The sequence below is a fragment of the Hylobates moloch genome, unplaced genomic scaffold (genome assembly GCF_009828535.3).
Source record: "Hylobates moloch isolate HMO894 unplaced genomic scaffold, HMol_V3 SCAFFOLD_16, whole genome shotgun sequence".
NCBI classification, from domain to species: Eukaryota; Metazoa; Chordata; class Mammalia; order Primates; family Hylobatidae; genus Hylobates; species Hylobates moloch.
In genome coordinates, this window is record NW_026652291.1 from 58,454,906 (window position 1) to 58,482,758 (window position 27,853).

General features: G+C 41.7%; 1 protein-coding gene and 2 non-coding genes across 12 annotated transcripts in view; all 3 read right to left on the reverse strand.

Moving 5' to 3' along the window:
- Positions 1-652: 652 nt before the first annotated feature.
- Positions 653-27,853, reverse strand: part of CHD8 (chromodomain helicase DNA binding protein 8) — a 71,868-nt gene continuing 44,667 nt past the window's right edge. For 7 of the 10 annotated variants that reach the window (XM_032180393.2, XM_058429945.1, XM_032180392.2 and 4 more), the window contains 28 exons: positions 24,901-25,038; positions 23,765-23,886; positions 23,373-23,616; positions 21,916-22,092; positions 20,791-20,934; positions 20,279-20,534; positions 18,527-18,737; positions 18,091-18,286; positions 17,414-17,581; positions 17,035-17,214; positions 16,475-16,585; positions 15,947-16,143; positions 15,485-15,684; positions 15,223-15,403; positions 15,053-15,142; positions 14,674-14,777; positions 12,594-12,723; positions 10,586-10,661; positions 10,075-10,129; positions 9,689-9,896; positions 9,061-9,269; positions 8,260-8,979; positions 7,890-8,038; positions 7,295-7,597; positions 6,629-6,742; positions 6,259-6,438; positions 5,752-5,868; positions 653-1,626 (listed from right to left, as the gene is read on the reverse strand). In XM_032180393.2, the coding sequence (XP_032036284.1) occupies positions 1,063-1,626; positions 5,752-5,868; positions 6,259-6,438; positions 6,629-6,742; positions 7,295-7,597; positions 7,890-8,038; positions 8,260-8,979; positions 9,061-9,269; positions 9,689-9,896; positions 10,075-10,129; positions 10,586-10,661; positions 12,594-12,723; positions 14,674-14,777; positions 15,053-15,142; positions 15,223-15,403; positions 15,485-15,684; positions 15,947-16,143; positions 16,475-16,585; positions 17,035-17,214; positions 17,414-17,581; positions 18,091-18,286; positions 18,527-18,737; positions 20,279-20,534; positions 20,791-20,934; positions 21,916-22,092; positions 23,373-23,616; positions 23,765-23,886; positions 24,901-25,038 (5,544 nt within the window). In that variant the 3' untranslated portion in view covers positions 653-1,062. The remainder of the gene's footprint in view (positions 1,627-5,751; positions 5,869-6,258; positions 6,439-6,628; positions 6,743-7,294; positions 7,598-7,889; positions 8,039-8,259; positions 8,980-9,060; positions 9,270-9,688; positions 9,897-10,074; positions 10,130-10,585; positions 10,662-12,593; positions 12,724-14,673; positions 14,778-15,052; positions 15,143-15,222; positions 15,404-15,484; positions 15,685-15,946; positions 16,144-16,474; positions 16,586-17,034; positions 17,215-17,413; positions 17,582-18,090; positions 18,287-18,526; positions 18,738-20,278; positions 20,535-20,790; positions 20,935-21,915; positions 22,093-23,372; positions 23,617-23,764; positions 23,887-24,900; positions 25,039-27,853) is intronic. The other 3 variants (XM_032180387.2, XM_032180395.1, XM_058429947.1) reach the window with 2 other exon arrangements.
- On the reverse strand, positions 6,946-7,049 carry LOC116456464 (small nucleolar RNA U6-53/MBII-28). Its single transcript, XR_004244692.1, has one exon. It is a non-coding gene; the product is annotated as a small nucleolar RNA U6-53/MBII-28 (small nucleolar RNA).
- LOC116456463 (small nucleolar RNA U6-53/MBII-28) lies at positions 12,060-12,169 on the reverse strand. The gene has a single exon (XR_004244691.1). It is a non-coding gene; the product is annotated as a small nucleolar RNA U6-53/MBII-28 (small nucleolar RNA).

The window sequence follows — 27,853 nt, forward strand, 5'->3', positions numbered from 1 at the left end:
TATTCTATGGCTTCCCCCAAATAACCATTACTTCAGTTAATTAGAAACAAAACATAAATGGTCCCTGATGACATTCTTGCTCCGTCTTTTCTAAAAACTTGGAGTTTGAATCCAGAAGTTTGCCTACCTACCATTTGCCTTAAATAATTCCCTTGCCTTTAGCCAGCTGGACAGTCTACATTTATATATACCCTTCAGAGGAGTACAGATGACTTGTCTGCTCTATCTAAGGCAATTTAGTATGAATAGTATTGAACTTAAGGAAAGTGGTGCTGAAATTACCCACCATTAACAACTCAAAATGAATACACTGGGCCGGGCGCGGTGGCTCACGCTTGTAATCCCAGCACTTTGGGAGGCCGAGGCGGGCGGATCACAAGGTCAGGAGATCGAGACCACGGTGAAACCCCGTCTCTACTAAAAATACAAAAAAATTAGCCGGGCGTGGTGGCGGGCGCCTGTAGTCCCAGCTACTCGGAGAGGCTGAGGCAGGAGAATGGCGTGAACCCAGGAGGCGGAGCTTGCAGTGAGCCGAGATTGCGCCACTGCACTCCAGCCTGGGCGACAGAGCGAGACTCTGTCTCAAAAAAAAAAAAAAAAAAAAAATGAATACACTGGGTTTGAGCAAACACAGAACAAAGGAAGAGTGGAAAAGGATTAACTTAAATTTATTAATGCCAAGGGGAAGGAAGGTAACAGTTCCTGACCCTCCAGCTGTATCCACAGTTCGGCCAGGAACAGGCTCTGCCAGAGGCTAGGGCCAGCGCTACATAGTCTGTGGTTAATGGAGGTGACTAGGGAGGGGTGAGCGCACCAGCTGCTCTAGTCTCCTTTCCTTCCCCAGAAATGAGGAAGTGGTCATGTATTATTTTAGGAGTTCCCCTGCCCACCCAATCCTCTCATAATTGGGAGCAATCAGGTACATTTTTTTTTTTCCTTTTCACCTCCTGGAGTCCTGGACTTCCCCACATCTCCCCTGCCCCTCCCACGTTTCCACAGTCCAAGGGCCAGAGTAAATGAAAATACAGCAGCCGCCCAAGCAGTGGGGCCCATGCTGGGGCTTCAGTCATCAGCATCTTCACTGGAGTCTGAGTTAGCTGGCATCATAGGATCATCAATGAGTGAGAAGTCCCTTTCTGAGCTATCATAGCCCTGAGATAAGTCATCATCATCTTCTTCATCCTCATCGTCATCCTCCTCAGGTTGCAGTGGTGGAAACCGCAAGGTAGTACCAGAGGCGGTAGTCGCTGGTGAAGAGGGGTAGCCAGGGGCTCTCAAGCCTGGATGGTGATGGTGGTGATGGTGGGGGTGGGGGTGGTGGTGGTGGTGATGAAGCATGGTGCTGGAGTCTACATGAGGGGATGATGCTGCACCACCCATCACAAATGGCATAAAAGGCAAAGATGCAGAAGTGGCACTGCTGTGACCCAAAGATGACACAGACTGTAGGCCACTACTGCTGTGTTGGAACGTGTTATGCAGAGATAGAGACCCAGTGCTTCCACCCTGCATGAGGGCCATCATCTTAGAAAGGTCTGGTCGCATCCTACGGGCCCGCTTCTTGCTGCTCTCTGGTGCCATAGGCCCTGGCAAAACCCGGTTGAACACCGTTTCAGTGTGATGACCCTAGGAGGAGGGAACAGAAGATAATAAAAAGAAAGAAAGGGGAAAAAAGAAAAGAAACCAAAGCCAACGGAGTCCTAACTTATAATGCTTTTTTACTGAATGTACCTTAGAAGAGGCAAAACAAGCATAGCCATACTAGGCTTGGTGGTGGTAATGGGAAGGAGGAAATGCTGGACTTAGCTGGTTGAAACATTCTGATACTAAAGTTAAGATCAATGATTTTGTACCGAAACTCATATTAACCAGTTTTTGCTTTTTTTCCCCATGACTATATTGTATCTTTACTTCAGTCAACCATTTCACAAATGCTTACTTTTGTTAAGAAGGGGTCTGGGTAAGACAATGAATGAACTAGTAAATGTACATAAATTAAAAAATCACTTGTGTCTCCTGATGGCAAGTTGTTCACTTGTTCTTACTATGTGAATTGACATTTACAATAATATCCTCTATTAGCACATCAAAGCAGGGTAAATTCAAGACAGATCAGATAAAGACTTCTACATGTCTAGAACACCAAAAACACTGTCAGAAACTCCTCACTAAATTTAATAAAATAATTTTCGTTCCACATTGATAAAAACCTTATATATCTGAATTTTAAATGGCTTCTTCTAGATGTTCTGACTAAAAATTCTGATTAAGTTCATTGAAGCTAGAAGTTATTCCTGCAGGTCCCAGGAATAATGTAGTGCTAGATTCACTGTCAATTCTATATTAAGAATTCTGGGCCAGGCATGGTGGCTCATGCCTGTAATCCCAGCACTTTGGGAGGCTGAGGCAGGCGGATCACTTGAGGTTGGGAGTTCAAGAACACCCTGGCCAACATGGCGAAACTCTGTCTCTACTAAAAATACCAAAATTAGCCGGGAGTCAGCCAGCCGTGGTGGCTCATGCCTGTAATCCCAGCACTTTGGGAGGCTGAGGCAGGTGGATCACCTGAGGTAGGGAGTTCGAGACCAGCCTGACCAACATGGAGAAACCCGATTTCTACTAAAAATACAAAAAATTAGCTGGGCGTGGTGCCGCATGCCTGTAATCCCAGCTACTGGGGAGGCTGAGGCAGGAAAATCGCTTGAATCCAGCAGGTGGAGATTGCGGTGTGCCAAGATCATGCCATTGTACTCCAGCCTGGGCAACAAGAGTGAAACTCGGTAAAAAAAAAAAAAAAAAAAAAAAAGTAGCTGGGTGTGGTCGTGCATGGCTGCAATCCCAGTTACTCAGGAGGATGAGGCAGGAGAATCGCTTGAACCCAGGAGGCGGAGGTTGCAGTGAGCTGAGATCATGCCACTGCACTCCAGCCTGGGTGACAGAATGAGATTCTGTCTCAAGGAAAAAAAAAAAAAAAAAAGAATTCTGTACTAGTCATACTAGGATTTTCTGTGATTTTCTATGATATTTCTTAAGAGTTTCAATTGACTATAAGGGAGTAGCAGAAGTACTTGAGGTAAAAATAGGTAACAGTGAAGGAAAAGCTAATATATGTTAAATTGAAGACAGAGATGGCATTAGCCTTCTAGCCACTAGCCTTTCCCATATCAACCATTCTGTTTATTGCACTCTTGTTCTCATCGAGGCTAACAGGGAAAACTGAAACATTCTTCCATGGTAACACTTCCATCAATATAAAAATAAGCCTCATAAATCTACATATATTTTATGTTTCAAACTTGTTAAATGCAAAATATTGATAGTTTACTTTAAAATTAATTTTGTTAAAAGATACTCCATGTGGTTATATAGACACATAAATATATGTGTATGTACATAGCCTTCCATATCCATGGATTCAACCATCTGTGGATAAAATATTTGAAAACAACAAGAAACTAAAAAATAACAAGAGAAAATACTACAAATTTTAAAACAATACCATGTAACAACTATTTAAATAGCATTTATATTGTGTTAGGTATTATAAGTAATCAAGAGATTAAAGTATATCAGAGGAAGTGTGTAGGTTACATGGAAATACTACATGATTTTATTTATTTATTTATTTATTTATTTATTTATTTATTTATTTATTTATTTATTTATTTTTTGAGACAGGGTCTCACACTCTATTGCCCGGGCTGGAGTGCAGTGGCATCATCATGGGTAACTGTAGCCTCAGCCTCTGGGCTCAAGTGATCCTCCTGCCTCAGCTTCCGCATAGCTGATACTAGAGGATTGCACCACCACGCCCAGCTAATTTTTTGTAAAGATAAGGTCCCACTGGGGTCCCCAGGCTGGTCTTGAACTCCCGGGCACAAGTGATCCTCTTGCCTCAGCCTCCCAAAGTGCTGGGATTACAGGTAAGAGCCACCACACCTGGCCCTACACCATTTTATATATAAAGGACTCGAGCATCCATGGAGTTTGGTATCTGCGGGGGTCCTGGAACCAATCCCTCACAGATACCAAGGGATGACTATATGTGTATAAAGATTTCTATAGAAGATCAAATGGGGGAATAATTAACAGAGCGAGACTCCATCTCAAAAACAAAACAAAAAAAATTACAACTATTGGCCGGGCACAGTGGCTCAGGCCTGTAATCCCAGTACTTTGGGAGGCTGAGGCAGGTGGATCACCTGAGGTCGGGAGTTTGAGAATAGTCTGGCCAACATGGCAAAACCTTCTTTCTATTAAAAATACAAAAATTAGCCAGGTATGGTAGCATGCACCAGTGGTCCCAGCTACTTGGGAGGCTGAGGCAAAAGAATCACTTGAACCGGGGATGCAGAGGTTGCTGTGGGCTGAGATTGTGCCACTGCCCTCCAGCCTGGGTGACAGGGCAAGACTCTGTCTCAAAAAAATAAAAAATTAAAAAAAAAATACAACTATTGCAGAAAGTAAGGTAAGCATAGCCAAGAGAAACTTTTGCAGTTGTAATTTGGTGGAAAGAATAAACTGTGGGTACTTAATCCACCAAATGGCCTATTATCCATCATAAAAGTATAAGTAAATTTGAAAATATAGAATAACTTAATGGACAAATTTATTATGAATTAAAAAACATAGTTTCCTCTGCTTTTTCCATTACTGACATATTATTAGTGATTCTCAACCTTTATATATTGGGAAATCTCATGACTATTTTCCTTAGTAGACCTCTCCAAACACTTCTAAAATATATAGAATTAGAAAACTTAAGGCCGACTGAGGTGGCTGAAGCCTGTAATCCCAGCACTTCAGAAGGCCAAGGCGGGTGGATCAGTTGAGGCCAGGAGTTCCAGAGCAGCCTGGCCAACATGGTGAAACCTCGTCCCTACTAAAAATACAAAAAATTAGCCTAGCCTAGTGGTGCACACCTGCAATCCCAGCTACTTGAGAGGCTGGGCAGAAGAATGGCTTGAACCAGGGAAGGGAGAAGTTGCAGTGAGCTGAGATGGTGCCACTGCACTCCAGCTTGGGTGACAGAGTGAGACCATGTCTCAAAAAAACAGAAAACTTAAGAAATTGCTTTAAAACCCTCACTTTTCAGGATGTAAAAACTGAAGAGGTTAAAGGATTTGTCCAAAATCCCTTAGTTATTCAATAGAAGAACAGAGTAAGATCTGAATGTTCTCTCTAACCCATCTTACTAATTCTTAAATTTTTATATGCATCAAGTACTAAAGTTAGTTTTTAGAATGTTATGCTCTTCTAGAGATGAAGATACCACAGGACTGCAAAAATACTGATAAAAATACTCTGGGCCAGGTGCAGTGGCTCAGGCCTGTAATCCCAACACTTTGGGAGGCCGAGGCGGGTGGATCACAAGGTCGGGTGTTCAAGACCAGCCTGGCCAAGATGGTGAAACCCTATCTTTACTAAAAATACAAAAATTAGCCGGGTGCGGTGGCAGGTGCCTGTAATCCCAGCTACTCAGGAGGCTGACGCAGGAGAATTGCTTGAACCCAGCAGGTGGAGGTTGCAGTAGGCTGAGATCGCGCCACTGCACGACAGCAGAGTGAGACTCCGTCTCAAAAAAAAAAAAAACAGAAAACTCTGGTTTCCTTATTGGTGAACTCAAGATAATTCCTCACACAAACATACATAGGAAAAAAGATAAATAACATTAGTCACAATCATCACTGAAAGCCTTGTAATCTCACATCTAGTTTGGGAACAGAGTGGTAATGCTGCAATTTCTCTCACCTTTTTCCCATTTCTAGAGTTAGCTGTCTGTACTGGTTCCATTCCCAAACAGTTCAATTCTGCCTTATTATTTTTTTTACATCTTTGCCACTTCTGTTTTCTGCGATCTTCCATATACTGCAATAGAAAAAATCAGTTATCCTAGAGGAATAGAAATCTTCTCTGGAGTAATTATTAAAGTACTAGTGTCTTTTGTTTGATAATAAACACTTATTACATAGATAAAGGATTCATCCTAGTGGAAAACTGCCATTAAGTGGGATCTCTCCAAAAGAGGTGGTTTATATAATAGTTCAATAGTAAATATTTGCCTAGCACTTAAAGTACTTCAACATTATTTTATTTTGGGCATCGCAACAATTGTGAGGTTGGAAGACTGGGTATTATTATTACCCTTATCTTGCAGATACAGAAACGATGATACAGTATGTCATGCTTTCTGTTTCTCATGCAGCTTAAATATCAAAGGAATGACTTTAAATCTTGCTGGATGGGACTGCCACTCACCGCTAGAAATCGGGGATCAACAGCAAACTCTGGATGACCCTGTAACCACATCTCCAGTTCAGCCCGGCGAGGGGCATCCTCACCCACCAGCAAAGTACCATCCACCTTATTGATGACAGGGATCCGGGTCTCCAGGTCCACATCAAGGTGATTAGGCTCTTCCATGCACTCCACCTCCAGCTGCAAACCCAGAATCCACCCCCATGAGCACATACTCTTCTTTGGGGGAGGGAGGGAGTGGGAGCAGAGCCAATGGTAGTCATGAAATGACTCTAGTATTTTCCATTCCCTCAATCCCACTGCCTTCACCAATTATTGGAAATAAAAAGACAATCTAATCATCAGGTTAAAGACTTTCTCTACCACTCACCTCTACTAGCTTCTTTCTGTTCCCCTTCTTCTTATGAAACAGTGGATGTCCATCTCCCATTACTCCATTCGCCATCAACTTGTGCTTCTGGAATGTTAACTTCAATCCTTCCTCCTAGGAAGACAACCCACCCACCTAAGACATCATATGGTACGTGTTTTTCAAAGTAAAGATTAAGCTTTGAGGGATGTGGGCTATAGGTCATCCTCTTGCCCGATGATGGTGAGAAGGAAGGCCGTCTGACTAAAGGGTAAAATTAGAAATACAAGAAAACATACACACTTTTTCCTTAGAAAGATTTCACTTCTTCACCTAGTGCCCCTCAGCATTTACGAGAAAGAGTTTATTTCAACAACACCCAATGTAGGGTAAAACTCCCTACCTGGTGTCTCCGTATTAGCAAGGCAACTCATCACAGGGGCAAAATCCTGCTATTCCTAAGCATACTAATTTAAGAAACTTTTGTTGAATATTAATAGGATTAATAATCGATAGGGTTCAATAAGGAAAACAACCAGGAAAAATGACTCTTCCTAAATGGATCTACAGTTTTCTCATTTTTAAAATTAGCTAACCAAATGAGTTTAGTAACCTATTAGTAAAATTAGTTACAGCAAGGATTCCAGCCTCCTTCCCCACTTCCCAACGCCCAAATGCTGAGCTTACATCTTTGATTTGAACTGTAAACTCCTTTTCATCCATGCCTCGGCGAAGTTTGGTGAACTGGGCTGCCGCTGTGGTGACTGCGGATGCTTCCTCCTCTGCCATGGAAGCTGCACTACTACTTCGTGGTGTGGGGACTGGAGAGTCACCATATTCTCCAGGAGTCAATGAGGGACTGTCTAGCAAGTGGTTGCCTGGCCCCAAAATTCCTCCTGTTACCATTTCCTGGCTCCTACGGCTAGAAGGCCACTTCCCTGAGAGTACAGCCTGGCAGACGAGGTCAATACGGTTTATCAGGACACGATCCTGAATGGGGAAAGAAAGAAATACCATTTTAAGAGTCCGAGTACTAGCTGTATGATCCTGTGATACTCAATAGTGCCATCACTACCAGGATGGGTAAAAATCATAAGGCAGAAAAGAGGAATACTATTAAGATTCCTAAGTCGACTGGGAAGTTTCCTGGAGAAAAAAAAAAAAAAAATGCAGCAATAAACACAATTTTAAAAAAACAGAACCATATGTTCCTTTTTCCCTAGATATAATGTTACACTGTATTTCTGGACTCTACATGTCCAGGGATGAGGCTGTTTGTTACCTTGGGCCACTCAGAGGCTCTTTGTCTTTCCTGCAGTAGCAGAAGCTCAGGGGTCATTTGTTCTCCATCTTCATTTGGGAATCCATCTTGGGACATAGTGAGGGACAGGAGACTCTCTTCATCATAGAGCTTTGAACGGGACTGGTCAGCTGGTAAGAGATCCCATAGAATGTGTGAGAAAAGATGGAAGAATAATGTCATAAGGTACTGGTATTATATGGGCTTTGAATAAAGGCCCAAAGAATGTCACTCTTTTGACATTTTATCAAATCAAAATCCAAATCTCTCTCAAGAGGATGCATTTAGAAAAGGGAAAGAGAAGAGCGGGGGAAACAGGGAAGAGGGCCAACAGCCTGTCACATGCACTCACTTAGCTTCTCTTCCTTCTCATCCTCACTCTCATCAGTGCTGGAGCTTGAGCTGGATGAGGATGAGGAAGAAGAAGATGATGGTGACAGCTTGCTCAAGTCCAGCTCAGAGTCCGAATCATCCTCATCCTCCAGTTTGACTGGTGGAACACTCCGGGAAACCAGAGGGGTAGTATCAGAGGGGGATACTCGCATCTCATAGTCTTGTGGGGTTGGTCGGCTCCTGGCCACCACCTCGTGCTCTAGCTTTAAAGTCAGACACTCCAGACTGGGGACCTGGGTAGCTGTCTCCTCGGGTGACTTTTCAACAGGAGCATCTGGGCGCAGGGGCAATGGTGAGGCAGTGCGTGAGGTATACTGCTGGTGCAGCAGTGGAGTAGAGCAGCGTGACAAGGATGGAGCTGGTGCTCCTGCTTGATGGTTCTGCATATAATTCATACGGGCAGCCAGAAAAGAGAAGTCTGGGTCCTGCATGATGTTGCAGTCTGTTTGGCTCACCCCATGGCGGGCTGCCCCTCTTAGAAGCTCCCCATCATGCCGAACAGGCTCCCACCATTTGGGCAATTCAGGACCAGGAGGCTGACACAATGCCAGCCGATCTTCCAAAAGGGGGTGGCATAAAACTTGTTCCCGTAAGCGCCGAAGCAATTCTATACGGTAGAGAGTCCGCGAGGCTCTCTCCTCAGTGATGGGCTCAATGAACAGATTAGGGTCTGGGGGTTCTGCAAGAGACAGGAGTAGAAGAAATTAACAGAGTTGCTTCTGTTGGCATCCATCCCCACCCACTCTGCAATCCTGCTTACCATCTCCAGCTGCTGGGGGAAGGCGGCATACTTGGCGGCACATGGCCACAAAGCCATGGAAGTACTTGGTAAGGCTTTCATCTGTCTTTTTGTCTAGTCGAGCAAAAGTGCGGAAGCGATCCCAATGGAACTGCATGGTGTCAGGGTCATATTCCACACCAAACGTAGACACCACTCGATAAAAATCAGTTTGTTCACGCCTTGTCCATCTACAAAAGGAAAAGTAGGGCAACAATAATCAGAACACATCAGAAGAACACAAGAAAGCTGGTTATTTTTTAATGTGTTTTAGAATATCTGAAAACACAAAAATTGAAAGTAGACGCAAAAAAAAAAAAAAGGCCCAGAAGAGGTAGTGAGAGGTACTCTGTAATGAGTAAGAATTACAGAGCCAAGGGGGAAACAGACACAGGCAAATATCAATGAGAATGTCTACACAGGGGACCTACCTGAGTGTTAATGATTACTGCATACAAGTGAGGTTTTAATTTCTACAGGTTTAACTACCCAAGGCAGAAAAGATGGTCTCTCTGTAGAGAATTCCAAATAAATCCTTCCTGAGATGGCTTTCAGTATAGGGACCATAACTGAAAACACAGATCAGCACAAGTACCCAGCTATATTTTACCGTTGTTGTTTCTCCCGCCGTGCAATTTCTTTCAGCTTGAAGGCTGCTTCACAACGCCGCCTTCGCCGGTCCCCACGTTCCGCAGCCTCTATCTTCATCTGTTCTCTCTTGTAGCTGCGCTGATATGCTGTTACTAGACGCCGAAGCCTAGCTGTTAGGGCAGAGCCCGGAGGCCAGAATAAATGGCCTGGCTGTTGGGTCACCTGGGCTGTGGAAAACAAAGTAGAATGAATAGAAAGTATAGCAAGGGTAGTAGAGGCAATACTAGTATTTTAACCCACCCAAAGGCAAAGCTCTTAGAAATCCCAGGATAGGACAGAATTCAGTGAATAATTCCCCAACCCACCACCCCACACAGAATTATACTAGTTGACCTAGAAGTTTACCTTCATCTCCATCAATCACTGAGATCTCCTCATCCATCATCATCAAGGGATCACCCTAGAGAAGGAGATCCACCCAATCGGATGGAGCGGGGAGGGAAAGGGGGGGAAGTTGGCACTCTGAAATCACTTTCTTATGTGTGTCCTTCTATGGCACCAAGGGATCAAGAAAAACTTCTAAAGAAATATATTCCCACAAAAACTTGGAAACAACTAAAAGAACAAGAAAGTAGAACCTGAAAGGTCAGTTCCTATTAATGACTTGAAGATAATAGAAGTCAGGAATTTATTTGTCAAATAATATCCTTCACTGTCCAGCTCCTCCACAAAGTTATGATCTCCCCCGATTGGCATTACAATCCTTTCCATTAATACTTTCTATTCTCAAATGGTATAATTCATTTTCCATTTGGTATTATAAATTAACCAATATATTTCAAAATTCAGAGAACAGTTGAAGACTTAAAACTATTTAGTAATAGAGAAAAGTGAGACTCAAATGAGAATTCCTTACCTCATCATCTTGGTCCTTTGGCGGACCTTGGAGTGGTTTATATTCGGGATCTTCACAATCTTTATCAAAGTCAACCCTAAAATTATGCAGAAGCACAAGAAAATGTTAATAATGTATCTTCTATCACTAAGGGGACCTAGGATGAAGACCTAGCCGCACATATATCCAGCATGAAATAATCTTTGGTATTATTTTTGAGACAGGGTCTCATTCTGTCGCCCAGGCTGGAGTGTCATGGCCCTATCACAGCTCACCGTAGCCTCAACCTCCTGGACTCAAGTGATCCTCCTCCCTCAGCCTCCTGAGTAGCTGGGACTACAGGTGTGTGCCACCGCACCTGGCTAATTTTTATATTTTTTGTAGAAGTGGGGTTTTGCCATATTGCCCAGGCTCATCTCAAATTCCTGGGCTCAAATGATTCACAAGCCTTGGCCTCCCAAAGTGCTCGGATTACAGGAGTGAGCCACCGTGCCTGGCCTTATTTTTATTTTTATATATATATTTTTTGAGGCAGAGTCTCACTCTGTAGGCCAGGCTGGATTCCAGTGGCACGATCTCAGCTCATTGCAACCTGTGCCTCCCGGATTCAAGCGATTCTCCTGCCTCAGCCTCCTGAGTAGCTGGGATCTACAGATGCCCACCACCATGCCAGGCTAATTTTTGTATTTTTAGTAGAGATGGGGTTTCACCATGTTGCTCAGGTTGGTCTCAAACTCTTGGGCTCAAGTGATCCCATCCTGGCCTAGTCTTTATTTTATTTATTTATTTCTTTATTGAGATGGAGTCTTGTTCCATCGCCTGGAGTGTGGTAGTGCCATCTCGGCTCACTGCAACTACCCTCTCCTGGGTTCAAGTGTTTCTCCTGCCTCAGCCTCCTGAGTAGCTGGGAGTACAGGCATGCGCCACCACTCCTGGCTAATTTTTTTTGTATTTTTGGTAGAGACGGGGTTTCACCTTTTTTGCCATGCTGGTCTCGAACTGATGACCTTGTCATCCACCCACTGTGGCCTCCCAAAGGGCTGGGATTACAGGCATGAGCCACAGTGCCTGGCCTAGTATTTAATTTTGTGTTTACAGGAATGGCAGGCCAGGTGCAAAACTTTGGGTCAGTCTGGTATAGCATCCAATGGAATAAAAATAATTACAAGAAATTGACAATGTACCATTCATAATTGCTTGAATTTGAAACACTTTGATCAACACAGTTCCTTCTTCTTGACAGGCCTTTTTATTGTGTAATTCTTCCTCCTACCCAACTATTTACTTTTTGTTATTTCATTTGAATGGTTCATGCTTTTTTATTACTTTGTTCTTCTGAGCAGACAGGTGGCATAAACGATTTGCAATGAATAAATAACCCAATTTCCTTTGAGGGTCCTACACTAGGCAAACTGAGGGTGTGATCATCAAAGAGAAATCTCTCAGTCATGATGGAGTGGGGAGGTATTCATTAATTAAGCCAACTGTTTCACATGCCCCTCAGATCTTCATGTGAGAAGTTTTGTTAAACTCACTGGCACCCAAACCAGGGCAACACTGCCCTACCTGGTGGCTCAGTATTAGCATGGCAACTCATCATCGGGACATGTTTTCAGGCAAAATAAGTACCTTTATGTGTCAGGTACCATTGGGAGATGATAAACCAGGGCCGAAAGTGACTAAGGCTCTTCCACAGAAGCAACATATGAGAGCTGCTGGCTGTTATCTTTCAAGAGACCAGTTATCCTCTCAGCTACTGTAGCTGTACAGAAGAGTGTTGTAAACCAAACCAAACAGAACATCAAATAAGCCATTTACAAGTGACATTCATTTTCACCCTCAGATGTATCTTATGGCAACATGTGGTTTATGCAGTTTATGGAGTCCTTTCTGCTGGTCCTATTTTTGCAAAGGATCTATCACTTTTGAGTATAATTACAATTAAGAATCCCATTGGGTTCAGTCAAGGCTAGAGTTATCTCACAGCACAAGTTAGAGTTTTAAAAGAATAAATATTAATGATGCTCACCCTTCTACTATGTCAGAGAAGTTATCCAACACTCGATGTTCTGCTGCAATTGCTTTGTCATCTGGTCGGCCAGCCTTTTCTAGAAAACATAAGGCTGGGTCTGCCCTCATAGTATTATATTTCTCATAGCCTAGAAGAAAAAGGGTCATAGTTGAAGAAAATGAGAGATTTGTTTTGCCTTTATGCTTACTTTATATGCTGCTGGAATAATTAAAATATGTTCTATATTGCTCATAATGGAAAACATAGTTAGAATGTTATCTTTTTTTTTTTTTTTTTGAGACGGAGTCTCGCTCTGTTGCCCAGGCTGGAGTACAGTTGCGCAATCTTGGCTCACTGCAAGCTCCGCCTCCCGGGTACACGCCATTCTCCTGCCTCAGCCTCCCCAGCAGCTGGGACTACAGGTGCCTGCCGCCACACCCGGCTAATTTTTTGTATTTTTAGTAGAGACGGGGTTTCACCATCTTAGCCAGGATGGTCTTGATCTCCTGACCTTGTGATCTGCCCGCCTTGGCCTCCCAAAGTGCTGGGATTACAGGCGTGAGCCACCGCGCCTGGCCCTAGAATGTTATCTTGGACAACTATATTTAATATTTTTATAGCAATTTAGAATCATGAAGAGTTTTTAACTAGTGACTGATAGCCTTAGGCTCCCAAAGTGTTAGGATTCCAGGTGTGAGCCACCATGCCTTGCCTGCAGTTTTATTTATTTATATTTATTTATTTATTTATTTATTTTTTGAGACGGAGTCTCACTCTGTCACCCAGGCTGGAGTGCAGTGGTGCGATCTCGGCTCACTGCAAGCTCTGCCTTCCAGGTTCACGCCATTCTCCTGCCTCAGCCTCCTGAGTAGCTGGGACTACAGATGCCCACCACCACGCCCAGTTAATTTTTGTATTTCTTAGTAGAGCCGGGGTTTCACTGTGTTAGCCAAGATGGTCTCGATCTCCTGATCTGCCCACCTTGGCCACCCAAAGTGCTGGGATTATAGGCATGAGCCACCGCGCCTGGCCCCTGCAGTTTTATTTATCCCATTAAACGTCTCAAAAAAGATGTAGATTAAGTGCCATTACTTTTATTTTATAGAAAAAAAAGTATTCTTTAAAAAAAAAGACATTCTAATTAACAAATTCACTTGGCTGAAAGTTAACGCTCACTGCTTTTAGTGCCTGGGATTTGGCATTAGGCAAAACTGCTATAAGAGTAAGGAAATATTCTTACCCTCACTGCGTTTTTGTTTTGGCTAGTCAGTCTCCCTTCTTATACTCTATTTTTATTTCACTCAAAAACTGCTGCTCATACCTATATCAGAGTGACTGCTGAACATTTAGACAAATGGGACATGTACGAAAACAGAAGATTTTCAGCTCTTTCTCTTCAGTGAGGCACCCAAGCTGACAGAGAGATGCAGATCTCTGTAAAGACCCTAACAGGCAAAACCATCACCCTTGAGGTCCAGCCGAGTGACACCAGTGAAAATGTCAAAGCCAAGATCCACGACAAGGAGGGCATCCCACCTGACCAGCAGCATCTGATATTTGTGAACAAACAGTTGGAGGATGGCCGCACTCTTTCAGACTATAACATCCAGAAAGAGTCCACCCTGCAGGTGGTGCTTTGCCTCTGAGGTGACATTACTGAGGCTTCCCTCTGCCTACCCGCCCAGAAATACAACTGCAACAAGATGATCTGCTGCAATTGTTATGCTAGCACGCATCAAGAGGAAAGTCATATAAATTAAGTGTGATTATTATTAACAATAGTTGGGGTATATTACCTGCCCTAATTCATGGGACCCTAACTTACCATAGCATACAGTGAAGTAACACACTGCTAACAGTGATTAGAGAACAGATGGGAGGCTTCCTACCTTGAGATTTACCTATCCATCTGGCCCTTCTCGAACATCTATTTATAGGAACTAACTGCTCTGCTCTGGATATTTAACTACTTTCCTACTCAAATTTATTGAAGATCAATCAGATAACTCAGTTACTTCTCAGGAGCATTTTGCTAAATGTTCCATCCGAGAACATAAATCTTCAGTAGGAAAGGAGTAGAATAGGAGAAGGTACATACCATGTTTAAAGACTCCAATGAGCAGTGACTTGTCAGCCTCACTGTCCCACCATGTTGTTGGAACCTCCAGTTGATCCACTACTGGGAACCATATGTCAATCTCACTAAAGGTATAAGAGGGCAGAGTCAACACAGAAATGCAGGAAATTAAAGTGAGAATCCTTGCAAAGGTTATTATAGGTATCTTCCTGTATCCATTAATTTAAATACTCATGCATCTACCCTATTTCCTCCCACTAGTGTCAAGTATAGGATTAAAGACCTGATATATAGATTTAAATTATCAGGTATCCCAAAGATAGCATAAAATGAAATAAGTAAACCAATCTTTCCTCAAATAAGGTAGGGCATAAATCAAAAAAATACAGCAGAATTTTACCTGGCAATCGCACCCCCTAACACCTTTTCTGCTTGGTCTCCAATAACCTCCTGCCTCAGGTAGTATAGCATTCGTACCCGCAACAGTACCCTAGAAAGGACAGAGGAAGAGCTGGCTCAGTAACAGTGTAGAAGTTTGAGGTGGAAAATGTCTGCTAACTCTATGCTTACTTGTTACACTGATGTTTCAAGTGCTTCTTATAACTTTCATCTTGGAACAAAGTGTCAGGGTTATATTTCCGGATCCAATCTGCCTTATGGATATCAAAAGTGCTTTGTGACTTTACTTTTTTTCCTTTGCGTCCACGAGGCACAGGGATAGATAGACCTGGGAAAGGGGAAATATCAAAGACTTGGATTGAGAAAAACCCTTGGACCTGAAAAGGATTAGATTAACCTATAGAAAAACATACAGTAAAGAGTTGATAATTACCTGAATGATTCTGCAATTCTTTTGTCTTGCCATTTTCAGCTGGGCTAATCAAGTCCCAGATGAAGCCTTTAATATTTTCATCCCCACGGTAGTGTAGAAGACAGTACACGAGAATGGCCCGACAAATGGTCTCCACATCTCGTTCAGTCATACGTCGCTTGAAGCGTCCATGAGATAAAATATCTCGCCATCGTCCCCAACTAAAAAAGAGAAAACTATATTAACATTTTTCTGAGAAATGATAGTCCCCTGCCCCTCAGAATCATGTCTCTGAAAAGGTGTGAAACAAAGATCTTAAAAAACATAGTAACAGAATAAGCAGAATAAACTCCCTCCAAAGCAATTATTTTTTCACATTATCCCTTCTTTGATCATAGCCCCCAATTTGAAAGGCAAACCGAGAGTATCTATCAGGATGGAGATGCACTATGCACTACCTCTAATGGTAAGTTGGAGTCTTACCCATATACCAGGAGATGCTTTTCCACCCGAAAGCAGTCAGTGCGCCCATAGGCATGATGACGGTCATGTCTGCGGGAGCGTGGCCGCTCATCATCCTCACTTTCCAAATCAGAGAATTCCACCAGGTCATCATCTTTCAGAGTGCTAAAGTGGCGCGTTTGTTTTCGTACTCTAGGTGTGTCAATTACCAAATTATTCTATGAAGAGAACAGAAGGAGAAGTAATTCTCTTCATGATTTGCTCACGGGAAAAGAATAAGACAATTATGGATTACGATAATGTTGGATGTAACATGTGTAGATACGCAGAGATTTTTTTAAATGATATGTAAAATCATCTACAGAAAGCAAAATTATTCAGAAAGCAACTACTTTTCTGGGCCTCCTAGGCAGAAAGTATCCACAACAGCCCTTGTATACAATACACCATCATAAACCACAATTAGCATCAAATAATCAGAGCAGCTGTAAAGACTCCTGAAAGTAGTGTAGTCTTCTGCAATACCTCCTCCCTAAAAGAAGAACTCACCTTGCTGTTGAGCAGATCCATGTCTAGGTCAGCCTTTTTGGCCCACTTTTGCCAAAAGTTGGGGTCATCCAAAGAAATATCTGTCCTGTTTTCAGAAGCAACAAAACTTGCCTAGAGAAAAACAAATGCAGAGGTAAAGCAGACTTTTTTTTTTTAAGTGGTGCAAAATCAGCAATTATGTTTTAAAAACATTTTTTTTTTTGAGACACAGTCTTGCTCTGTCGCCCAGGCTGGAGTACAGTGGCACGATCTCAGCTCACCACAGCCTCCACCTGCCGGGTTCAAGTGATTCTCCTGCCTCAGCCTCCCGAGTAGCTGGGACTACGGGTGCAAGCCACCACTCCTGGCTAATTTTTGTATTTTTGGTAGAGACGAGGTTTCACCATGTTGGGCAGGCTGGGTCTCGAACTCCTGACCTCAAGTGATCTGCCCACTTCAGCCTCCCAAAGTGCTGGGATTATAGGCATGAGCCACCGTCCCCAGCATAAAAACATAATTAAATCCTAGAGATTCCAGTCTCTATCTGTGTTTTTCTAGCCTCTGGCATAGACAGAACATGCCTTAGCAAAGGTGGAACCTTTTCCTTCAGATTCAATGGTGATGGTTGTAGTTCGTCTTAACAAGATCTGGTCAATGTCCTCTTCACAAAACTTGGAGCCTTCATCATCTTCCTCCATGATGGCTGCATATGCTCCTTTTCTTAAAAGATCTTCAATCTCCTTCTTAGAGAACTGTTGGATCTGTAAAAACCAATAGAAAGATGAAAAGACTATCAAGAGAGTAATATCTAACCGTGCCATAATATTTTAGCTATTATATTTTAAGAAATAATAATTGAGAATCCAAACAACGTAGTCAAATCCCTGTGTACAAATAGCTTTTGTTTCCCTCTATCACAATGACCTACTACAAACTTATCTATAAACTAAGAAGACTCACTCCAGTAATGTTGCCATCCCGACCACTCATGGATTGAAGCACAGCCTTATCCAATCCCAACTTGAGGCTAGCCTTATCAAACATCTCTCTCTCGTAGGAATTACGAGTGATGAGGCGGTACACCTTCACAGCTTTGCTCTGCCCAATTCGATGACATCGTGCCTGGGCCTGGTTTAAAATAAAAATGAAAGGAAAGGAGAAAGATATCATAAAATTAGCAGGGGAAAGGATACAAAATACCAATTTATGATTCTTTCACCTCTGTAGAGCAGCCATGAGATCAACTCAAAACCAAGAGTCAATTTCAAGATGAAATTATCACCCCATCATGTAGACCAGGGGTCAGCAAACTAAAGTCTGCGTGGACATCTGTTTTTATAAATAAAGTTCAATGGGGACACAGGTGGGACCACCCATTCATTTACATATTATCTAAGGCTGTTTTTGCGCTACAGGACTTGGAGGTAAGCAGTTGCAACAGAGACTCAATGGCTCACAAAGCCTAAAACATTTACTATCTTGTCGTTTACAGAAAACGTTTGCTGATTCCCTGACCTAACTGCCACCCTCAACTAAGGAAACAATTCCAAACTCTCTGAAAGGTCTCTCTAAAAGATCCTATTCTTGTTGAAAAATCTCCCAAGTTAGGTAGTCCCTAAGACAATGAATTCCTTTACCTGCAGGTCATTTTGTGGATTCCAGTCTGAATCAAAGATGATGCAGGTATCAGCAGCTGTAAGATTAATACCAAGTCCACCAGCCCGAGTACACAGTAAGAAGACAAAGCGGTCTGAGTCAGGCTTGCTGAAGCGGTCAATGGCAGCCTGTCGAAGGTTGCCTCTAACTCGCCCATCAATACGTTCATATAAGTACCTGTATGGGAATCGCAGAAAAAAAATGTAGGTGGCTAAGCAGAAGTGGAGACCAAAACAGCAGGCTAGGATCAATACCAGTACTACCATATCAAAGCTGGTCAAAAACCCAAGTTGAGAGTGAGAATCTTAAAAACTTCTCTTATTGCAATTGGTCAACTCTAATTAAACCCAGGCCCTCCTACTTTTTGCTGCTTTATGAGGACAGAGTAACCACAGGCTAGGATGACTCTTTTCTTACCTTCTCTGGATTAAATAATCCTCTAGGATGTCTAGGCAGCGTACCATCTGAGAGAAGATCAGAACTTTATGGCCACCAGCTTTAAGCTTTGGAAGCAACTTGTCAATAAGAACCAGTTTGCCAGCTGAACGAACCATGGCCTGCAGGTGAAAGTCATGAGGTATAATATGGCAAGCTTCACGGAATTCTGTTAGGATTTTTTCTTCGGCACCTGCCAAAAGAAAAATCAAATTATGTTGAGATCCAGTGAACCATATTAAGGTTGTAGTCTATTTAAGAAAGCAAACGGAAAATAAATGTAATTTGACTTAAGACCAACATTTCTCACACACAGAATTTCAGCACCAAAAAATCTTAAATCGGCTGGGTACAGTGGCTCATGCCTGTAATCCCAACACTTTGGGAGGCCGAGGCAGGTGGATCACTTGAGGTCAGCAGTTCGAGACCAGTCTGGCCAACATGGTGAAACCCCGTCTCTACTAAAAATACAAAAATTAGCTAGGTGTGGTGGCGGAGGCCTGTAGTTCCAGCTACTCAGGAGGCTGAGGCAGGAGAATCGCTTGAATTCGGGAGGTGGTGGTTGCAGTGAGCTGAGATCGCGTCACTGCACTCCAGCCTGGGTGACAGAGCGAGACTCCACCTTAAAAAAAAAAAAAAAAAAAATCAGCCGGGCTCAGTGGTTCATGCCTGTAATCCCAGCACTGTGGGAGGCCAAGGTGGGCAGATCACCTGAGGTCAGAAGTTCGAGACCAGCCTGCCCCATGTGGCGAAACCCTGTCTCTACTAAAAATACAAAAAATTAGCTGGGTGTGGTAGCAGGCGCCTGTAATCCCAGCTACTTGGGAGGCTGAGGCAGGAGAATCGCTTGAACCCGGGAGGCAGAGGTTGCAGTCAGCCGAGATTGCACCACTGTACTCCAGCCTGGGCGACAAGAGTGAAACTCCATCTCAAAAAAAAAAAAAAGAAGAAACTTAAATCATCCTCAGATGTGTCATACAAAATATGCCAAGTAAGGCAAGCCTATGATAACTGGGTTTAAAAAAAAAATGTAAATATGTGGACAAGGACTAAGATAGAACACACCATCAGCACCCAAAAAAGACAGAAACAGCAAAACGGAGTGTTGATGAGGACATTTATCCAAGGAACGGAGTAACCTAAGAGTGTTTTGAGACAGGGCTAGCTTCAAACTCATGGGCTCAAGCGATCCTCCTGCCTCAGCCTCCTAAGTAGCTGGGACTACAGGAACATGCCACTGTGTGGCTAATCTGAGCTCTTATTCATGAAATTCTAAACAGCAAATCCTATTTAATTTTGGAGATTATGTAGGATCAAAGGGGTAGAAAGAACTACAGAAAAACATTCCAAATAAGAATTGTTTTTATTTACTTTATTTGGAGACAGGGTCTCACTCTGTCACCCAGGCTGGAGTGCAGTGGTGTGATCTCAGCTCACTGCAACCTCTGCCTTCTAGGTTCAAGCGATCCTCCAAGTTCAGTCTCCAAAGTAGCTAGAACCACAGATGCCTGCCATCACATCTGGCTAATTTTTGTATTTTTTGTAGAGGTGGGATTTCATCATGTTGCCCAGGCTTACAATCTCTTTTGTAAAAGGAGAACCATTTCCCATTCCTCAGTCCGCACCCCAAATTAGGTTGGATGAGTCAATGCATCCATTGTCCCCAAGGAGCATCATCCAGAAAGTAAACACGGGTACTACAGAAGTTCAGGTATATAACAAGTATTCCCTCACCATTGATGAGATATGGGTGGTTGCAGCACTTGCGCAACTCCATCATTGTGTTAAGTAGATTAGGCATGTTGGTATGACCTGCCCCTTTGGAAAGGAAGGAGAAATTCTTCTCCAAAATAGCCCGATAGTATTTCTTCTGGATATTAGTTAGCTCTACTTCAATAATAGTTTCCTGTTTGGGTGCCAAATTTTTTTCAACATCCTCTTTGAGTCTTCTCAGCATCATTGGCTTAAGAATGGCCTGTAGTTTTTGAACCTGTGGTCCATTACAGAGAGAAAAATAAATCAGTAAGATGAGGGCAAACATTCTCACATTATGTAGAAACATGGAAAAATTAGAGTTTTCCACTATCTAAGAAATGTATACTTTGGATGATGCCACAAATGATGTAGGCACAAGGTTATAAGGAGTTCAGAAAGGCCCTTGAGATACCCATGACAGCAGATGTCTGCCTTGTACAAACTTCATCTTTTTTGTCCCGAGTTAGTACCTCATCAGATAGATTTCCTACCTGTTCCTCTGTCTTGAGATCCCCAAAGTCCTTGAGAAACTCTGATTCTGAGGGAAATTGTGACGGTTCCAAGAAATGAAGCAAGCTAAACAGTTCTTCTACAGTATTTTGCAATGGTGTTCCTGTGAGTAGCACCTTGTGTTCCTAGAAATGGAGGAAACAAAAGAATAAAATTTAAAAACATGAAGGACTTCTGGGGTTTCCTATCAAGTATATAATCTTTAACGTATATAACCTTTAATTTCTTTATCTATAAAATGATGAGAATGGACCAGATCACTGGTCCATTAACTTTTCTTCCATTTCTCCCCTTTCGATAAACACAAAGCATTCAAGAAATCCGACATTAATGTATTGAAATAACAAATATTATAAGCAAATTTAAAAATGAATTCTGATTATGTTTATTCCAGTTACATATGTCTCTCCATATTCAACTCCCCACAGATATCCTAAAATCTGCTGTCCTCTACAGAATGTAACTGAGCTGGATTAAATATGGTCATTAATTTGCTGCTGTTCCTTCTATCAAGGTTCACCCCTAGGCTTGCCTTATTACTTGCAAGAACAAGAATGTAGCAGAAGTGACACTGTGTGAGTTTCAGAGCCTATCTCAAAGGTTGCTGTTTCTACTTTTGCCCTCTTGGAATACTGCTCTGAGACTACCACGCAAAGAAGCCCAATCTGACCTATGGAGGATGAGAGGCCATGTGGAACCCAGGTGCTCCAGATAAAAACCAGCATCAACTGCCAGCTGCAGCAATACTGACTCCAGGCAAGATCATCGTAAGAACCAACTAGCTGAACTCAACCTAAGTGGTTGAGCTAGAAGATCATGAAAAATATAGTTGTCGTAGGACATTAAGTTTTGGAGTATTTTGTTATGCAGTAATAATAGGTAACCAATATAGTTTCCTACCTCCTCTTCTGGTTATCACTAAACTTCCCTATTCTAAAGTGTATCACTTTTACATGACTTTCAGGTTACCATTCCCATAGGTCATCCCCACTGTTCAATACCACGATTCAGACTTTTCTTCTCTGCTAAACTAGGGTTATTTTAATACCGCAAGGAATTAAGGTGAATTCCAGGTGTTTCTGCCCACAAGTCAGTGTGGAACTCACCAGGTCCATGTGCTTGAGACTATCAAGCAGCTTGCAATTACGGTTTTTCAGTCGATGGGCTTCATCAATGATAACACAGCGCCATTCAATTTCACGAAGCTCAGGACAATCTGACAAAATCATCTCAAAAGTGGTGATCAGAGCATCAAACTTGTATGCGCCTGGGATGAGGCGTCCCTAAGCATGAAGGCAGTAAAGTCAGAAAAAACCAAAAATGTACCTAAATGAGGAGCTCTTCTGAATTACTTGTCTATATTAAGGCATGTTTAATAGGCAATACAACCTGCACCACCACCCACCTCCACCGTTGTTTATCTTCCTGAAAAATAGTGCCATATCACTGAATGTAAGATACATTGCTTCCTCAACATATTCAGCTTCTTGGGAAAATGACAGACTCATTGAATGAGAGGCTAGACAATTTTTACTCTGCTGTATGCCTAGCTCATGTATCTCTCTGCCCTAGATCTTTTGTTGATTAACAATGAAATCCACAACTGCTGGACAATGCTGAACTACACAAGACAATAAAAATGAAAATAGCTAATACAGAACATAATATTGGCTGATGTCTAAAAATTGACAAAAGAATGAAATCACTTTAACAAAATTAAAAGCTACAAAATATGACGAAAAGATTTGATTTGGTAGAACTAAAAAAAGAAAACTAATAGTAGAAAGACAATAAAATTCATGTTAATACACGATGGATAATTCCAATTTTCTTTTCAAATTTACATGGAAAAAGGAACGCATCTTTTTTTTTCTTTTTTTGAGACACAGTCTCGCTCTGTCACCCATGGAGTGTAGTGTGACGATCTCGGCTCACTGCAGCCTTTGCCTCCTGGTTTCAAGCGATTCTCCTGCCTCAGCCTCCTGAGTAGCTGGGATTACAGGTGCCCACCACCACACCTGGCTAATTTTTATATCTTTAGTAGAGATGGGGTTTCACCATGTTGGCCAGGCTGGTCTAGAACTCCCAACCTCAGGTAATAAGCCCACCTCACCTCCCATAGTGCTAGGATTACAGGCATGAGCCACCATGCCCGACCATTTAGAAAAAGAAACTGATCTTGATGAAAATTTCAGTAGACTAAAAAGAGGAAAAGAAAGAAACTCACCACCACACGGAATAAGTGGCTAAAGGAATTTAATTTCTGTAAAATACTGTGATTAAAATTCATTGATGCTGATAAAATTCTACTTAAAATGTGTATGTTCATAAATAAAATCAGAACTTCTACTGGATCAAATGTCTTACTAGGTAAAAAAAAATAGCAAAGTCAAAAAAATGCCCTGCACACTGCTATACAAAAATGCCTTAAACCATAAGCATTTTTGCATAGGCATATTGAAGACTTTCAATAAAAGTCTTCTATTCATATATAGCTCCTAAAATACCAGGTACCTTGGCCGACTTTCTCTAAGCCATAGTATTCCCAAGACATACAACTCACCCGTGAATCTTTGCAGTACATTTCATACTGTTGAATCATCTGCCTGCTGGCCAGACTGCCATGGTACACAATAGTGTTCATTTCTGTCCATGTATTAAATTCTCGCTCCCAGTTAGTAATTGTGGACAATGGGGCAATGACCAAGAAGGGACCATGGATGCCCACATTATATACTTCCTGCAAGAAGGCAATGGACTGAATAGTTTTGCCCAATCCCATCTCATCAGCCAGGATGCAGTTCTGCCTGCAGATTCACCATGGGAAAAAAAAATGTTAAAAGATACTATCTTTAAAAAAAATAGAGTATGTAGGAAGAAATTGTTTCAATAGAAAACAAATAAAAATAATCCCAGAACTAAGCTTACATCTTATGGGCCCATTCTTTCCTTTACCTGTTATACCAATTAAAGAGCAGCCAATTGACCCCTTCCAACTGATATTCCCGTAGCTGATTTCTGTTTTTATATTCATGTGATAGCTCCAATTTCTTCCAGGCACTTGCCTGTGGACGATTCTAAAAAACAAGACGTTTGAATAAATGGAGTGGAGACATTACCAAAAGGGAAGACTTACTAGGTAAGTTCTAATAGTTAAAATCAATTCAAACCAACACTGTTTGGATTAAAACATGTCAAATATATTTAAATTCATGAGTTCATAACGTTACTTTACGGGTCCATAATGATCACAAATGGCTGACAACATCACAAAACACAACCTGATGGAAGTACACACCACCATCTATCAAGCAGTTACTGGCTTCCCTCTCTCATCTGATCATCACTGTAGAACAGTGATGTCTAATAGAGCTTTCTACAATGTTAAAAAACAAACAAAAAAAAACATGGCTAGTGACTATTGTATTAGACAGCACAGCTCTAAAATGTTTTATTGGACAGTGTTGCTCTAAACCTAAGTATTCATGTGAAATATCAGGGACAGAGAACATGTAAAAAAGTACCAAGGGTAATCAGCAAACTTCAGCCTATGGAAAATCCTACAAAACAAATCACCTGATTTCTTCATGAGAAAATTAGAAGGAGAGGAGGAGATTAAGGGGGAGCTTAAAAGAAACTTGAGACATATTAACTGATAGCAATATATGGACCTTACTGAGAACCAAATTTAAATGATTTAACAAAAATTAGAAGACAATCAGGGAAATGTATGCAATGATTGGTACCAATGACTTGATGATATTAAAGAATGATTAAATTTTTTAGGTGTAATAACGGTATTATTTCTTTTAGGCAAAAACACTGTAATATTTACACATGAAATAAATGAATCTGGGATTTGATTTAAAATAACCTGGGAAACGGAATTAATGGGTAGGAAAATATATGACACAAGACTGGATATGTACTGATAATTGTTACGTGGGTGATGGGTACATTATACCATTTCTTCGATTTTTATATGTTTGAAATTTCCATAATAAAAAGCTAAAACAACAAAAAATTCCATAGGGGAAAAAATTTAATCATTTCTTATGTAGGCCTTTATACTCTAATGCATATGTACTTACCACCCTTTTGAGTTCTGGGTGCCTTGACTGAATCCGTTTAAATTCTCGAATTTTGCCCTCATCAACATCTTCTTTTAGCTCCCATGTGCTATCCTCATAGGGCAGAGAGCACCATTTGACCAGGTAGTAAATAACGGGCTAGGAGAGAAGAAACCAAAGCCTTAAGAAACTGATTCTGTGTTCTCTGCTCCGGTTAAAGAATAAAAATTTGATTGTAAGATCAGATCACAAAGTATCAGTACCTAGAAGCTGTTGAAAAAGTCAGGCCAAACACACCAACCAAAAGTTCACCTTCTGATGCACTATATGGCTTTGATCATTCTTCAAAGCAATTTATAAGAATCTCTTCTAAAAGGAAAATTTCTACCCACTAGTTTCTAGAACACTAAGCACTAAAACATGCTCATCAACTAAACAGATGAAAAAAAAGACTAATCTTTTCCTATACCATGTTGAAATTAAAAGATAATGTTTCTGTGCCATACTATTCTCGTGGAGCCAAATTTGACACAGTGGCAGCTAGGCTACCTTTAGGATGAGGACTATCAGCTTATACTGGCTTCTGGGCCCCTAGAGCTCATTGCAGATGCACCTCAAGAGCACTTATATGATGATAAAGAAATGTCCTTGTGAGCGCCAGGAAGCTAGGAGCTAACAAGAGGTTATCACCAAAAAGAGGTACTAAGAGTAAAGAAGGAAGAGAAAATGCTAAAAAGTTCAACTACAGTAAGTACTAGTTTATGTAGGTATTCCACTGAAAGTGAAGGGGCAGTGACCAATGGTAAATGGCTCCTGTTTTCACTAATAAACATGATCACTGCACTTACTGCATCTCCATTTTTGGCTTATGAAGTATAAAGCAAGGATTAGATTGGGCCTAGTGTAATCAACAAGAATCTCTAATTATCAATTCATGGAAAACTTAAAATAGCCAACAAAATATGTGAAAGTGCTTCAACGTAGTCACAGATCTCGAATCTCTGGAATTGATCCAGCTGCTTGCTCTTTTACCTTTTTCTTTATCATAGTAACTCAGGTCACTCTCCATATAAAGCCATTTGTCCAGGTCACACATTTCCAGCATAATATCTATTGTAATATTTATTTCCACCATTAGGTAATATAAAATGGATGACAAACTTATTTTGCAGAGGGGTGGAAAATGGGTATATAGAACAGTATTAGCCAATACTGGGAGCATAAATTATAGTATTAGAGTATGAAAACATTATCATCTGTCATGTCATTTGCAAGACATTCCAAAGGGGCCTAACTAAAGGCCAATTGCTTTTAGAAGGGTAGATATGATAAAAAGCATAAGACTGTCAAGGTTGGAAAGGCTGAGATCCTGAAAAATGATGAGAATTTAAGAGTAGCTAACAACCTGCCCTAAAACCCGGCCCATTCTCCACTCAACTCACACAAACAAACACGCAATACTACCACCCCAACTTCAAAAGCAGAATATGTTATGTGAAGCATGCTTGTTAGGATTTAAAGACAATGAATTATACCGGGTCCTGGATATCTAAGATTCTGAGTCTCTGAGTGAACCTGAAGACTTATAAAGTAGAATGAACTTCGGAATTTTATAGAGGAAAGAATTTAACTCAGAGGTCCTGTTAGAATGATGTATGGGAGGATCAAGTCACTTGAAAAAGTCATGAAAAAGCCCTGCTCACCCACTGAACACTAACATCTTAAAAAGGTTCTGCTGTTCTCTACTGGTCACTGTATAAAGTGTCAGATGTGATAAAAGTTTTCTTTATGATCCTGCTAAGCTAAACCAAAAAGTGCTACTGGAAGTAAAAATAAAGTGACAAATTCTAAGAAAATGATGGTTTGTAGCCTAAAAAAATTAGAAGTAAATTTAAAAGAAAGCTGAATTCCCTGCTGGCTAAGACATAGATGACCATTTGAAAATGAAAAAGGTGCCAGGCATAGGTGGCTCACGCCCATAATCCCAGCAGTTTGGGGGGCCGAGGCAGGGAGATCACCTGAGGTCAGGAGTTCGAGACCAGCCTGGCCAACATGAGGAAACCCCGTCTGTACTAAAAATATAAAAACTAGCCGGGCATGATGGCACACACTTGCAATCCCAGCTACTCAGGAGGCTGAGGCATGAGAATTGCTTGAATCTGGGAGGTGGAGGTTGCAATGAGCCAAGATCACACCATTGCACCCCAACCTGGGTGACAGAGTGAAGATGGTCTCAAAAAACAAACAAACAAACAAAATACAAAACAAAAAGAAAAGAGAGAAAAATAAACTAATTAAAATACAGATTCAAATGTAGATCTGCTTTTTTGTTTGTTTTTTTGAGACAGAGTCTCACTCTGTTGCCCAGGATGGAGTGCAATGGCGTGATCTTGGCTCTCCACAACTTCTGCCTCCCGGGTTCAAGTGATTCTCCTGCCTCAGCCTCCCGAGTAGCTGGGACGACAGGCGTGTGCCACCACACCTGGCTAATTTTTGTATTTTTAGTAGAGATGGGGTTTCACTATGTTGGCCAAGCTGGTCTCAAACTCCCAACCTTGTGATCTGCCCACCTCAGCCTCCCAAAGTGCTGGGATTACAGGTGTGGGCCACCGCGCCTGGCCAGCAGATCTGTTTTAATGACAAATGAAGAGACATTTAAGTAATGGTGAGTTCAGGAAGTAGCCCATTCTCAAGAACATTATTTGTAGAAAGCTAGGAGTGAGCCTGTAGAAGTATTTTTATATTCATAAATTTAGGAATTTGTGAAGTATCCCTTTCCCCTGCCCAACACCCCACCTCTAACTGTATGTCAAGAGTCTCCTATTTAAAATATGAGGAAAAATGAGACCAAGATGAATGACTTTTCAGTACTTAGCTTCTACATGTTTGACTTTACAGAAACCTTGCCTTTTAGCATCTCTCCCTACTCCCTTACCTCCAATTATCTTTCAAAGGATTCCACAGAAAAATCTAG